The sequence below is a fragment of the Polyodon spathula genome, chromosome 12 (genome assembly GCF_017654505.1).
Source record: "Polyodon spathula isolate WHYD16114869_AA chromosome 12, ASM1765450v1, whole genome shotgun sequence".
NCBI lineage: Eukaryota > Metazoa > Chordata > Actinopteri > Acipenseriformes > Polyodontidae > Polyodon > Polyodon spathula.
In genome coordinates this window covers 10008642-10022481 of record NC_054545.1, presented here as the reverse complement: position 1 = coordinate 10022481, position 13840 = coordinate 10008642, and the positions used below count along the sequence as shown (strand labels likewise).

The window sequence follows — 13840 nt, the reverse complement described above, 5'->3', positions numbered from 1 at the left end:
TTAGAATAAAACACAAGTGTTCTCCCAGAAGACTGCAAAGCGCTTGTTAAAACACGACAAAGGTGTCATACGTGATTTCAAATACAACCGCATCTCAAACTGAAGCATCCATGTCAAACAGTTTTTTGCATACTATAGCAGCCCAGCTGAAAATGAAACAGGTTTTCAATAAACCCACAAAAACAAACACGCTAAAAATCTATACTTGTTCAACTCTATCTGGAAGCTGTTTGCTCACTTTTCTACAGTTTTAAAGTATGCTATAAATCCTAGGTTTTTGCAGTAAATAAACAATGTAATCGCTGGAAAACATAACCTGAGATGATCTCCTAGAGTTAGTGGAAAGAGAAAAGTTTCTTGCTTATTTTATATTAGAATAAGCTTATTTTAAACTTGTATCCAAGCGTGAATCGAACAAACAGTTTATTCAGCTTTTACTTTGATAAATCCAGGATATACAGTCTTATATCTTAATTCTGACTGCTTTAAATGTGGAAAAATGACTGAAAAGTAGAGATCTTTGCAGGAAGATAAGACAAGCAGACAGCAACTGAACCAATAGACATGTCCCACCAATTCATAGCTAAGACAGGAATCTATTAACCAATGACCTGTTCATCAGACTGGATCTTTTATAAAGAAGGTTTGATTCACAAAAGTGTGTTATAATTTACCTTTGACTTCTTTCATTTCTGAGAACCAGACATCAGTGGATATATCAGGATGAAGAGCAGTTGTTTTTGCAGAGCACTAGCACAATTATTTTTTAAGTAAAGCTTTAGTCTGTGTGATATTTTTGTAGCTTGCTAGCAATATGTGGTGTCATGATTCACTCAGTTGTTGACACATTAAAAGTGATTCAGGCCATTATCCCACCTCATAATATCATGCTCAGGTGATTTTAAGTAGGCCCAAGGACCAGGGCTCTAAGGTGCACCCAATTTGGTCACATATCGGACAACAAAAATTGTAGGGGGGATCATCAATTTTATTTTAGGAGTGTGTGCGTGACCGTTGCTTTCACGACTTTAAACATGGATCATAATTTGAAATTTTGTCAGCTAAAAATATGAACTGATAAAATCTAAACAAAAAGACGTTTTTCAAACCATCAAGTTCAAACTCAGGCGAGTATATACTATATATACTATATATATACTGTGTGTCCTTGGGATTGTAGTTAATTTGTATATAAGTTCATTGCCAGTAACTCTCCTTGTATGACATATCCCATCATCACTGCTGTGTGACGCCGTGTGTCTTGATCAGTGTACTGCACAGTATTTGTGGTTTGCATGACAGCTGTAAAGGCCTTAAGCCTTAGCCAATATATACTGTATAAAACCAAAGATAAATATGCATGTTTGTTTACATGTACTTACATGTAGTTTGATTATTCAGAGATGAGCAAACTGAACAATTTTTTTTTGGAGTGACGATGTAATGTCATACAGAAATGTATTAAGTATGAAAAAGCAGTAGAGGTTTCTTTTTGGTTTCCCATATCTATGCAGCCAGAAGGCATAAAAAGTGGATCCTTGTGACATGTCCTGAAGCAACGTCAACAGCATCAGTAATCCCGCACAGGCACTGATGATGCAATGTATAAAATTGATTTTTTTTTTTTTTTTTGGAAATTTTTTTTTGAAAAGAATCAAGAAAGAAAGTTTCCTATACAGTATATTGTTGCAAAAGTGATAAACCCAGGGGTAGGGGGCCAGACAACTATTGAAAAGAAAATACCAGTCGGCAAAGATGTTAACAATAGATATTTTGTTGATTATCTTTTTTTATGTGCACCTAATATTTATTAGGCCTCCTCTAAGATCCAGATCTTCAAGTAAACAAATACAGTATGTAGTAAAGCAGCAGTGACATATAACAATAAACAGGAATGCTGGAATTATTACCTGAAAGGACAACTTCAACAAGGTTTCCCTCTTGAATTTCAGTGGCAGATTTTACCAGTTGCAGAATATTGTCTGAGTTCGGGTCATGTCGAAACAACAGAATTTTATCATACATTCCATAAAAGCCACATTCTGGGAACTACAAATAAAAGAGAAAAAAAAGGCATTACTTTTTATGTTATAAAAAAAAGTCACCAACGTAACTGTTACAAAAACACCATAAGCATCTGAACGCATTCCATTTTCATGAAGAATGACACTGGAGCATTACCTACTTGTTATGATATGTTATATTTTTCTTTTGTTTTATTGTTTGTTGATGCAAGTGTTTTTAGGCTTTTCAGCAGCTTCACTTTAAATTAAAGTGAATTTTTAGTCTTGCTTTAGTACAGATGATCTCATTTGATCATTTTAGTAAACCGATGCTCCTGCCAACTCTCTTGAAAGTTCACGGGGACTAAATTACTGATTTCCATAGTAAAATGGAAAACACATATATTTAACAGTTTCTGCTTTGCATATGTTCACAGACTGGAACTGAGTACAATAATTCTCTTAGGTAATGATTTGTAAACACAGAAGAAGAAGCTGTTGCTTGACAGAAACAGCCAGGCTGTTATCTATTCATTTCTGCCATACTGATTCTGTTCTATTCAACTACAATGAAATCTTACTATTGAGGCTTGTCCATGAAATAAAATGTGGCCTTCACAGGAGGGGCCCTTACAACTGAAAGTACTGTACATTGTCAAAACATTTGTCAAAGATGTTATTTATTTTAGTTTTCTTCTGTCCAAGCTGTTCTAACTTACAGTTTTACGTTTAAATATTTTTATTACAAAATCTAAATGAAATGTGCAAAGTTTCCAAAGGGTAATGTAGAGTATGCTGGTCTTATTACATTTGCTGGCTTGTTACATTTGGGACTGTGGATGGTGGCCTTAATAATGAATGCAGGACAGCCTTCTTATTGAAGATGGCTTTACATTGCTGCCAATAGAAGCAAATCGTAACTGTTAAAAAGTGGCTGTAATTGGGAGGCAGACGTTCTCTGAGGTGGCCTTAATACAAGGTTTTACTGGAAATACATTGTACAACCCGATCTACCTTTTGGTTCTAACTAAAGTTCATCGATGTTCATTAAAGTTAACATTTTGAAAGCTCAGTTCATGGGAATGTTTAATTGTTAGAAAATAGGTGTTTGCTATTTTTAAACTGTGCCCTTCACAAATCAATGCAGTGTCACAGGAAAACAACATTGATTAAATGCTGTCCTCTCCTGTAAGTGCTGTACTGTACTCCAACGTTGTTTTCAGTTTGGTCACACTACTGCTGTAGACAATTCTCTAACTATACTTCATGCTCGCTATCAGTTCAGCAACAATACAGTTTTAGAGAAAGTGACATTCCAGGATAGCAAAACTCTCTGAGACTCACACCACACAAACAAACAGGTTGAAAACATTTGCAGCCTAAATTTAAAAAAAAATAGATATGTTTCAAGAAAAAAGGAATTAGGCGTGTTCCCTAATAAAAATATTCTGAGCTGAGACAACCATTCTGTAGAAGATAAGGAACACTAATTAGAATTTCTTCAGCAATTACATATTTGTACACAGTAGATAGGATTGTTACTTAAAGTAAGTTTTCACCTGTATTCACAATTTACATTTTATACAGTGTCAGTTTGTTCACACTGATTTGTCATCACGTGATGTTAGAATCTCTTCATGTACATTTTCTAATTATGTTGCTCGCCAGGAGTAACAACTGAGTGGGTGGACGCTGACAAATTTACATACTCACAACAACAGAAGCTCTTTAAGTACCTCGCTACTGAAACCATAATTTTATTCCATCAGATATACTGTATTCAGCAGGATTGTGCAGCTCCTCTGTAACCCTGCTTCCTCTGATGATAAACTAACCTTTATTGAATCGCTGTATAAAATTGCCTTCAGCAACTTAGGGGGAAATGTGCCTTAAAGTAGCATTGTTAGAACAAACGGAAGACGAACTTCAATATATAATATTGTAGGTGAAACATTTTTCCTCCACATGTTTGGCTGTGTTGGGATCAACTAGCAGATTCAACACATTTGTCATAGTATCTCCTTCAAAATGTTCAAAGAATATGTATTTGCTTCTGGACTAGTTTATGGTATTATAACAGCTTCGAAGTGGCCTCATTATTTGCGAATCAATAAAGTATTAATTTATTAAGCATAGAGAAGTGGAATAGAAACATTAAACAGTAACTAGGCTACTTGCAGCCAGAGGATTATTATTTTGTATTATTATTTATTTTCTTAGCAGACACCCTTATCCAGGGTGACCTTACAACTGTTACATCGCAGTATAAATTATCACATTACAAAATATCACACTATAAAATATTACATTACAAAATATCACATTACAGAGTATCACATTATAGAATATCACATTATAGATAAGAGCAGTTATAAAGTACAGTAAAATCAGTAGAAAATGGGATCAAATTCAAATGAGAACAATGCAGGAGACAGGATGTGGGACACAGGAGAGTTTGCGTCTACACTACACAGCGTTTAATACAGTACCTGAGAACTGGACACGAGACCACCAAGTACAGCACTAAATTAGACTACATTTTTTTGTGTATCCTCCAATATCCCAAATTGCTTTCTGATATGTGTGGCGAAATATTCTTGACAGGCACCTGAAGGACTTCCTACCAGTGTACACTCTGCACTGGGTATTCATTTTTACGCTTAAAAAAAAAAATGTCCGGACATCTCTGTTAAACTAGTAATGAAAACAAAAAAAAGCACAATGTTAAATTAAGTGACTGCAAAAATGAAATGCAAGTTAAAAGTAGGATCTGGGATGAACAATTCATGTAATTTGTTAGCTCTGTTTGAAATAAAATTAAGGCGATCAGAATTAGGCTCAGGAAAGATATGAAGGTAAAAACAGATTGTTTTGCAATTAACAGCGTTTTTCTGAATTTAATTATGAAACAGAATCAGCTTAATTTCTTTAAAGGGACTTCACCTGATTAAAAATAAAACCCCAAAACTTCAAGCCGTACTTGTGTGTGTGTGCATGTGTATGATCCCATTTACTTTTTCCAAAATACTTGTTTTATTTCTTTTTAGCAATATGGACATTTATTAATACATTAACACATTATTTTAAGATAAAATGCAGTGCATGGTGGGATACTATCATATTCATTTCCATTGTTCATTGTGCTGCTAGGAACCGTAACCAAACTATTTTAATAGTGTTTGTACACATTAAACCAGACTAAACATGAAATGGTCCTTCAGTGTGGACGCTTTGAGCTGGATTAATCAAAACATTTTTGAGTACGGTTCTCAAGATCGGTTATGTAGTGAGGACAGGTTCATATTTCTGAACCCACAAAAAAAAATGAAATTCCAAATGAAATTCAACTATTTAAGCCAACCTTCTAAAGTAAAACATGTACATGCTTTTGTTGTTTGTGTATTTTTTTGTATTATTTTATGCTTGTTATCGTTTTTTTTTTTTTTAAAGAAACTTTTCATCTACTCTAAACATGGCTTTTTCTTTATGCTTCTAATGAGGTCTTTTCAAAAAGCTACACAGATACAGAGCATGGTACTGAGGTAATCATGACAGCAGATCCACTATAACAGTACAGTTGTCATGGCAGCACAACCCAAGGCTCTTTCCTGATTGAATAATATTCATTTATTTGACTGAACAAATGCACACGTATCTGCTGCATGTCTCAAAAATACAATGGTAAAAGCTTGTCATTATCTACTAAAGATGTCGGAAAAGCAAAACAAATATTTACCAAAAGTGTATTCTATCGATAACTTAAGAAATGTCATTAATACCTTTCATACAGTATTAGTCATACAATAAAAAAAAAATGTACAGTAGCAAGTCCAATATGACCAATGGTCTTAACCATGCTATCACAGTGAAATGTAAACTGAAAATCGCTGTACAATCCATACTTCATATAATAATTTTATTAATGATTTAAAACAGCTGTCTCTGTCACATAAACAATACATTTTACAGCAGGTCTGTTCTCCCCTGCCACATAGGTGTTTTAAAATTAGCTTTTTTTAAATTTATTTTTACACAAAAATATACACATTGTGTTTGGATTTTCTCATTATTAAATGTACACAATTTTATTTACGGATTACAATAATTACTGTAATTATGAAAAATAATCTTTACAATTAGAGCCATCCAGAGTGTCAGCCCCTTCTTCAGACCCTATACCTAAGCATCAGCCAAACTACTTGAAATGTAAGTGCATCTGGCAAATCTATAAACCATGTGGCCTATTATGTACCTGTATGCATGTAATCATCCATTACAAGGTGCTTTTCTTTGGGTTATTTAACCAGAGTTATCACATATGAGTTCTAAGAACAGTTGGATAATAATGCTAATAAGCACTTTATGAAGTTTTTTTTTGTTTTTTTTACCTTACAAATACCTACAATATTACAACCTACTAAGAACACTAAATCTGGAGTAAATTAATTAAATATTACAACTTACAAACAACCTTTTGACAGTTTTGCCCAGGTTGTAAATACAAAATGAGATCTTTATGAATCATGACAAAATAGGCATAGGAATGGACAGACAGTCAAAGAGGGCCCTGATGTACCCTCAGATTCTCATACTCTCAACAACTCTCAATAACTTTACCTTGTGGTAAGTTGTATTGCAATTGGAGATGTGATTCTCTACATATATAAGGCATTACTGACCAACTACAGACCATTACTAACCAGTCCATAATTGGGTTTTAGTTGCTTAATTGTATTAACAATTCTGCACAAATAAAACAAATTAGTTTGCAACAAAATCCAAAGCTTATCAGTGGGATTTCTGTTCAATTCTAAACACATTTGAGACTTGATGTTGAATAAGGCCTGTTGAGTTTAGGTGTAAAGAAGGAAAGCAAATTAAATTTGCATCAGAGCCCTTCAGGGTGTAACAAAGTTTGGTTCAAATTTAATTAGCAGTTTCAGAAAGAGAATATTTATAGAACAATAACCAGCACAACTGTAGACATAGTTTCGACATGATGGAAAATGTAATTTTGACTAGTTTGGTCAAATGCCAACTGGCCAATAAAGAGAACAAAACTAAGCAGTCTGTTTTGGCAGAAGTTAGAAAATTACGCGTTGAATTTTCTTTCAAAAATATTGTTTACAATTCTTTGCTACATATCATTACCATGGAAATCATGGCCTATGTCTTTATCAGCAGAGTTCCCCTTCAGACTGTTTTCTTTGACAGTCATGCTTATGTAACACACTTCACTGTTAACATTATAACCTGATCATTTTCTAACCTAAAATAGACGCTAAAGTATTTCAGTTTTAATGTCAGTGCAACTACCATAGACAATAGGCTCTAGTTTATACAGCTGATAACAGTTATTTATCTCACTTGTGGATCAATGCCTGTAAACCATGTGACTGTGTGACATGGGGAATGAAGCGTAAAGGGTGAAGTGTCAAAAGCTACTTTCACAAGTGGCAGTGTTGTCATCGTGGTCCATGGATGTGTTATATATTGGTCTAATCACATAGTTAGAACTGGTCACATAAGGCTTGCCATAGCATTTCTTAGATTCATTACTCTACTTTATATCTTTGTCCTCAATGACTGAACACATCTGATCATAACCTGTTCTTTAAGACCCTAATGACAACTGGCACTGCCTTGTGGCAAAAACAATAAAGGACACTGCAACTGTATGAAAATAAAGTACACTAACTAGATCTGTAACATGCTCAGTGTGGATGGTCTGATGTGGTTTGCAGTGTTGACCTCACATTCTGTTATTTATATGATTTGTTTTGTTTATTTTATCCATTAAAATGGAAAAAAGAAAAACTTGAAAGAACAAATCTACTTTGACTCTGTTTCAGAGTATGTTCCAAGAAAACACTGGACAATGTAATAGCTTCCCTTGAGTGCAACAGTGAAAAAGAAAGTGCAGCTAATTAGGACACAAGCCTAATCTACCTTCTACATTCCCTGCAATTAGTTTTACTCCCAAAATATTTTGTTTCTCTAACCACTCAATACAAGCCTGTACAGGAAATGATCATGTAAACCAATTACAGGTGGTGATAATTAATGAACAAGCTTTGCCACAATTGTGCAAAAAAACATACTACTCTGACAGATTATACTGAAAAATAATCATTTAATGAGCTTTAGTATGCAACCAAAACGTATTCACACAATAGTAATGAGATGTACTGTTTAACAGCTGAAATAAAAAGCACTTCACACTGTCTCACATGCAAACAAAGTTGTCACTGTTAAACAAAGAAGAATTTGTGTGTTTAATAAGAACACTGTATGTTTCGTTCATTATCTTAATGAGGTACAAATGATGCTGACACATTGAGCAGAGTGGACTGTGTACAGCATAATTAGCCCAATGCCTGAAATTAATGCAGTGAAGGCAAAATGTAGTGTGTTATTGTTGATTTCACGAAACAAAAACAAAAAAAATAATTTAATGGTTTCCCGTAAATGCCTCATGCATATAAAAGGCACCTGTGTCTAATGAATATATTTAGCCTCAAGCATGCTAGAAATCTGTGTCCTTTGAAAAGACATACAGTACCTGCAAATTAATCCTGGAAACTTGGTTAACTAACTTGCTTGCTTTAATAAATCATGTGCCACCCCCTAGGAACCCCTGGTCACGGTTGGCAGTGACATAGCCTGGATTCAAACTTGCGATCTCCTGGCTATAGTGTACATCCGTGCGGATCACCTTTACTGGATGCGCCACTCAGGAGCCCCATTACTTTAGCATTTGCTAAACCAACTTATTCTACTTTGTCATCAGTGGACTATTAACCTGTTAATCTTTTACAGTTTACAATAAATGAAAAAAAAAAAAAATAGTAAAACATCAGTAGCTTTACAGTAGTTATAAATGTAAAATGTAAACACTGCACACTATAACTCTAAATTGGTTAAGTTAACTTTAAAACTGACTAAATGTTAGCAAAGAAATAAGATAAGATACTGCTCTTTGTACTCCTAACTCACCTCACGCCTGGGCTGTAAGTTCGGCTGCTAAATAGCCTGATGCACAGGCCGTGCTCATTGTGACCCTCGTTATCATGATTGCAGCTCATTATTTGTGTGTGTCGAGTAATTTGCATTGCTCTTAAGCTTACACAGGCCACAGTGCAAAATAATTCCCTGGTCGCTAGGCAATTTGGAGTTTGCACTATGCCTATCCTTACATCAGCCCCTCTATCAGGGTCTGTTTTCTTTTCTTTTCTTTTTTTTACGTTTTTTTGGTAGCTTTTTTGCCAAACATTAGTTTTGTATAATTTGACTGTATTTTACATAAAGGAGTCAAATTTTCCTGTATTATTTTTCAACCCCTTAGCAGCCTGTAATAGGATGCTGTACCTTTGAATTATAAGAGCCATACTTTGGATCTTAATAGCCATCAATGCCTCAAAAGCCATCCATTGGACAGCCCTTCCTTATGTTATAATAACTTGTACGTGCAGTTGGTTGCTAGTGTTGTACTTGGTTTTATACATTTGGTTTCAGTATAAACTTTTAATATACAGTGATGGAAAAACAAAGAGAATGTGAGAATTACAAACCCAACACTTGTTTTTTTTTTTGTTTTGTTTTTTTATCTATCTATGATGTTGATAAATGCACTGTGTTGCTGCTAAAATAGGCAACTAAAGAAAATAATTGCAAACTAGATAATATACTGTCATGCTCATGCTAGCAGAGCTTGTTACAAACTTAATTAACTGAAAGAGTCAAGTGTCAAGACAGCCTTGGAGATACATTATTAAACATACTGCAGCAAGTTTTATGATTTCTGGGCTCAAAGAGACAGTAGATTTTTATCAACACATTTTATATTATTTAAGAAATTAGCAATAGGTTAAGGTATGTAACTGGTGCAAAAATTGCAATACATGTTTCCCAGTTATACTTAAACGCTGCTGTACCAATTTTATTTTCTCATGAGGTCAATTAAAAAACATGATTGCGACATTGTTCTGCACAACTACTTGGTGTTTTGACTGAATAAAAAAAGGGATCATTTTAATCTTTATGTTGCTTATTTTCAAAGTCCAAAGAAACATCTATCCATATTAACTAGTAGTAACTAGTAACACCCTGGATTTTGGTCTACTAGGATAATAGGACATGCATGCACAAGTCTTGGTAAGGCGAATAGTAATGACCCAATTTTAAAATGTATAATGTGAATATATACCAGTTTGAAACTATTTTAAACAGATAGCTAATACACACTTGAAGGTAACAACTGGCAATCAAAACACAACTGTTGTGCGACACAGCATGACACATTAATTAAATTGACCTAAACTTTGTGCTGGTCTCAATGAGCTAAAACATCTTACTTATACATGGCAGGCATGTATGCCTTTGATTCAATTTTGTTTTACTTACACAGGTTAGATGGCCTCCTTATGTTAACAAAAATAATATATTTTTTGCATGAAAGCAGCATGTTGTAACACATTTCTTAAAAGATATTAATCTAGGTAATACATTCTAATAAAACATTGAAATACGGCCCAACATTACATGGATTAAAATGCCTTAGAAAACGAATATACTTTATAAAATTGCTCATCAGAAATAGGAAGGTTTTGTAGATTGTTCGTTGAGATGTAATTATATTACCCCAATCAACGACGTTTACACTTCAACAAAAAATCCTTCATTCCAAACAACACGCAATGCCCTTCATATACTCAGGCCTTTGCAGTTTTGTATATTAATATGTTAATATTCCATTGCCAAGTTGAAGGAATCAGCTAAGAAAGTGCCCAGTGTCGGTTTGGTCTCAATGGAGTCAATTGTGTACCACCAGGAAGAGGACAATAGTTCAAGTTGCTCATGCATAATGTATCCTTCCTGTGTCCAGTGCTTTCCCCTAATAAAGAATCCACATTCCAGTAACACAAGATGACTTGCAGAGCCCCCACATGGAAAGTCTGAGTCACCCAAGTCATTAGTATGAGACCTAAACTCCCTTTAAAACATCTCTTTGTCCACAGGCCCAAGATAAGTGAGGATCAGTCCTACATCAGTCAAATCTAATAAATTATACTCGCTGAATAGCAAAAGTAAACTAGTCCTTAATGGTTAATACTCAAGCTCTGAAAATCACTTATATCTTTATTAAGAAATCTCCACCAGGAATGAGTTACCAATTAAGAGCTCTATAGCTTCTATAGCTTGAAACTGAATAGATTATCATTACAGGAGATGCATTTTGACAGCTAGATAACACACAAATCGTGATAGAAAATGCATGCACTGTTATGGCCGAAAAATCCATTATACTAACGTGGCCCATTAGCTTCTAAGCTATTAAAGAAAAAATGTAATCTCCTGAGAAAACACAGCCCAGATATCTTCTTTGTATTTCATTTGTTTTTACTGGTGCATCTATATATCTGTATTGTGTTTTTTTTTTTGTTTTTTTAGAATTTCTTTTGGCAGAAGGTTCTAAAGCCATTTCCGTTTTACCAAAGATTGTGAATGAGGTCTTTTTTGGTTACAGAATATACAAGGATAGAAAGATTCATTGTCAAAGATAACGTGTTTTCATGACATTCTACATGGCCAATAACTGAAATACAAGAGCTTCACATGTTCTTAATACCATAAGGAAATGGCATATATGGTAATATAACATACAGTATCGCTGTGATATAAACCTTGCTTCTACGGTGCATGTTCTCTTTTTTGCTTACTATTTGCCATTGTATGTGTCTTTTAAAACAGCAGGTCAGAATTGATTGAAGAACCACAGGTGAGCATGGAATGTATCACAACTTTAAAAGTAGTCACCTCAGATCACATCTGTGAATAACTTCTCAGGTGTTGCCAACCAGTGTATAAAACAATTCTAAATAAAACTAAGTGTAGAGTCCCAGGGAAAAATATTATGCATCCTTATGCTGTGATCACTGTATTAGGAACCTCCTTTCAGGCATTTCTCCAACCTGTCGACTCAAACAACGATCTACTGGTTTTCTTTCATCAGTATTTTATTTTGCTCCAGAAACAATTCCACAAACATATTCACAATCCAGAACCCAAATACGAACTTGATGTGGTTCAGAGCTATATTAGCATTTATTTCTGTGAAAATTAAATAGAAATGTAGTGCATATTAAATGTCAATGTTCCTGACATTAAATATGAATCTATTCATCTTTGGCAGATTTTGATTCCTTGTGAATGCCTGCATGATTGTGAAAAGCAAATGGAAGCAAAATAAATACTTCCAGACGATATTTAATATTATCCAATTAGGCATATCAATCAGTGAAGTACATATTGAATTGCAGCATTCCTTATTTGAAATACAAATTATTTGGGGTCCTTGAGTGGCTCACCTGTTAAAAGTACAGCCGCGTGGTGTACAGGGTGAGTCATACAGTGCAGGTGTGCGTCCTGGCTGTGCGAAGTGGACGGTCTTCGCGGGGATTCAGAAGGGAGCATCGCATTGGCTGTGGTGCGCTCAAACTTTATGGAGGCAAAACTGGCAGGGATTGTTTCTCCTCATCGTGCTACAGTGAACCCTGTTGGCCTGACAACTAACAAGCTAAAAAACATACAGGGCTGGCCTTTGTCCTCCAGTGGTCAGTAGCTTGCTGACATCCACTATTGAGTTCTTGGTTGTAAAGAGGAAGCTGGCTCAGTTGTGGGATTGGTGAACGCCCACTGAACCTTCAGTGCACCTGAGGTGTGTGAAGAGTTTGCGGTGAGAGGAAAAAATTATTGGACATTCCAAATTGGGGAGAAAATCAGGGGTAAAATAACTGGACACACTTAATAAAAAAAATAAAAGCACCAAAAAAATAAATAGAAATCATTTGATCTGTGCAAGTAAAATAAATCAGGCACAATAATCGTGCTCCTGTTTTCTTATGAATGCCTGCTTGATTTAAAAACAAGAAATTAAAGAAAGCAAAATACATATTGTACAATCTTATTTAATTTAGCAGTATAATAATGTACAACTTGTACCTTGGTTTCCCTGGCCAACAAACAGCTGTGCCCATTCTTTGTCAGCGCACCTAATAAGCAGTATTTAATGAAAATCATCAAAGAATAATTGTCTTCATATACAGATAACCTATTTGTAACATGGTGCTGCACAAAACACTTACTCAGTTTAGGCCAGTCCTGTTTTCTTCTGCTCCCTTAAATAACACATTCAGGAATATTTGTACCTTCTTGTTCACACTAGACTCGAGTTTTGATTTTACGTCTTCACGGCTCGTAAACTAGTATGTGTTCGCCACAATCTCCGCGATTGCACTTCAAAACTACATTTGTCATTGGTTAAGAGTAGGCGGTGATCCAATGCACAGCTTAGGGCTAGGTAGTGTGCATAAACTTAATCATTACAAGGTGATACCCAGCAAGATCGCTAAGCCAGAGTGTTCAGTCCTACTGTATCTTGTGTTAGAATTAAAGCTAATTGCTCTAGTCTTGATATCTCAAATGGGGGGGGGGGTAGCTGTGGGTGCAGAGCTCCCCAAGGTCCTCCCAAAGACTTACGTCAACACAGATGACCGGCAACATGTACTGAAACCCCTGCTGTCTAGCCAGTTTCTTTCTGTTTTCTCCCATACCTTATCAAGATGCATCTCTTATTAAAAGTCTATGGGCAGATTATTTTCTTTATAAACTAACAAAACAGCTGCATAATGCATGAGCCTTAGGAGCTACCTGTGCTGGAGTCAGTTGTTATTCAGTTTTACCACTGTTTTAACCACTAGCGACCAGGAAAATGTGTAGTATATTCAAAATTAATTAGAACTATTAATAATTTTAAAATGCCATATGGAAATTGGTAG

General features: G+C 35.0%; 1 protein-coding gene across 2 annotated transcripts in view; it reads right to left on the bottom strand.

Moving 5' to 3' along the window:
* Positions 1-13840, bottom strand: part of LOC121323851 (serine/threonine-protein kinase D1) — a 71541-nt gene that overhangs the window by 31215 nt on the left and 26486 nt on the right. For both annotated transcript variants that reach the window (XM_041265132.1, XM_041265131.1), the window contains exon 2: positions 1911-2049. In XM_041265132.1, the coding sequence (XP_041121066.1) occupies positions 1911-2049 (139 nt within the window). The remainder of the gene's footprint in view (positions 1-1910; positions 2050-13840) is intronic.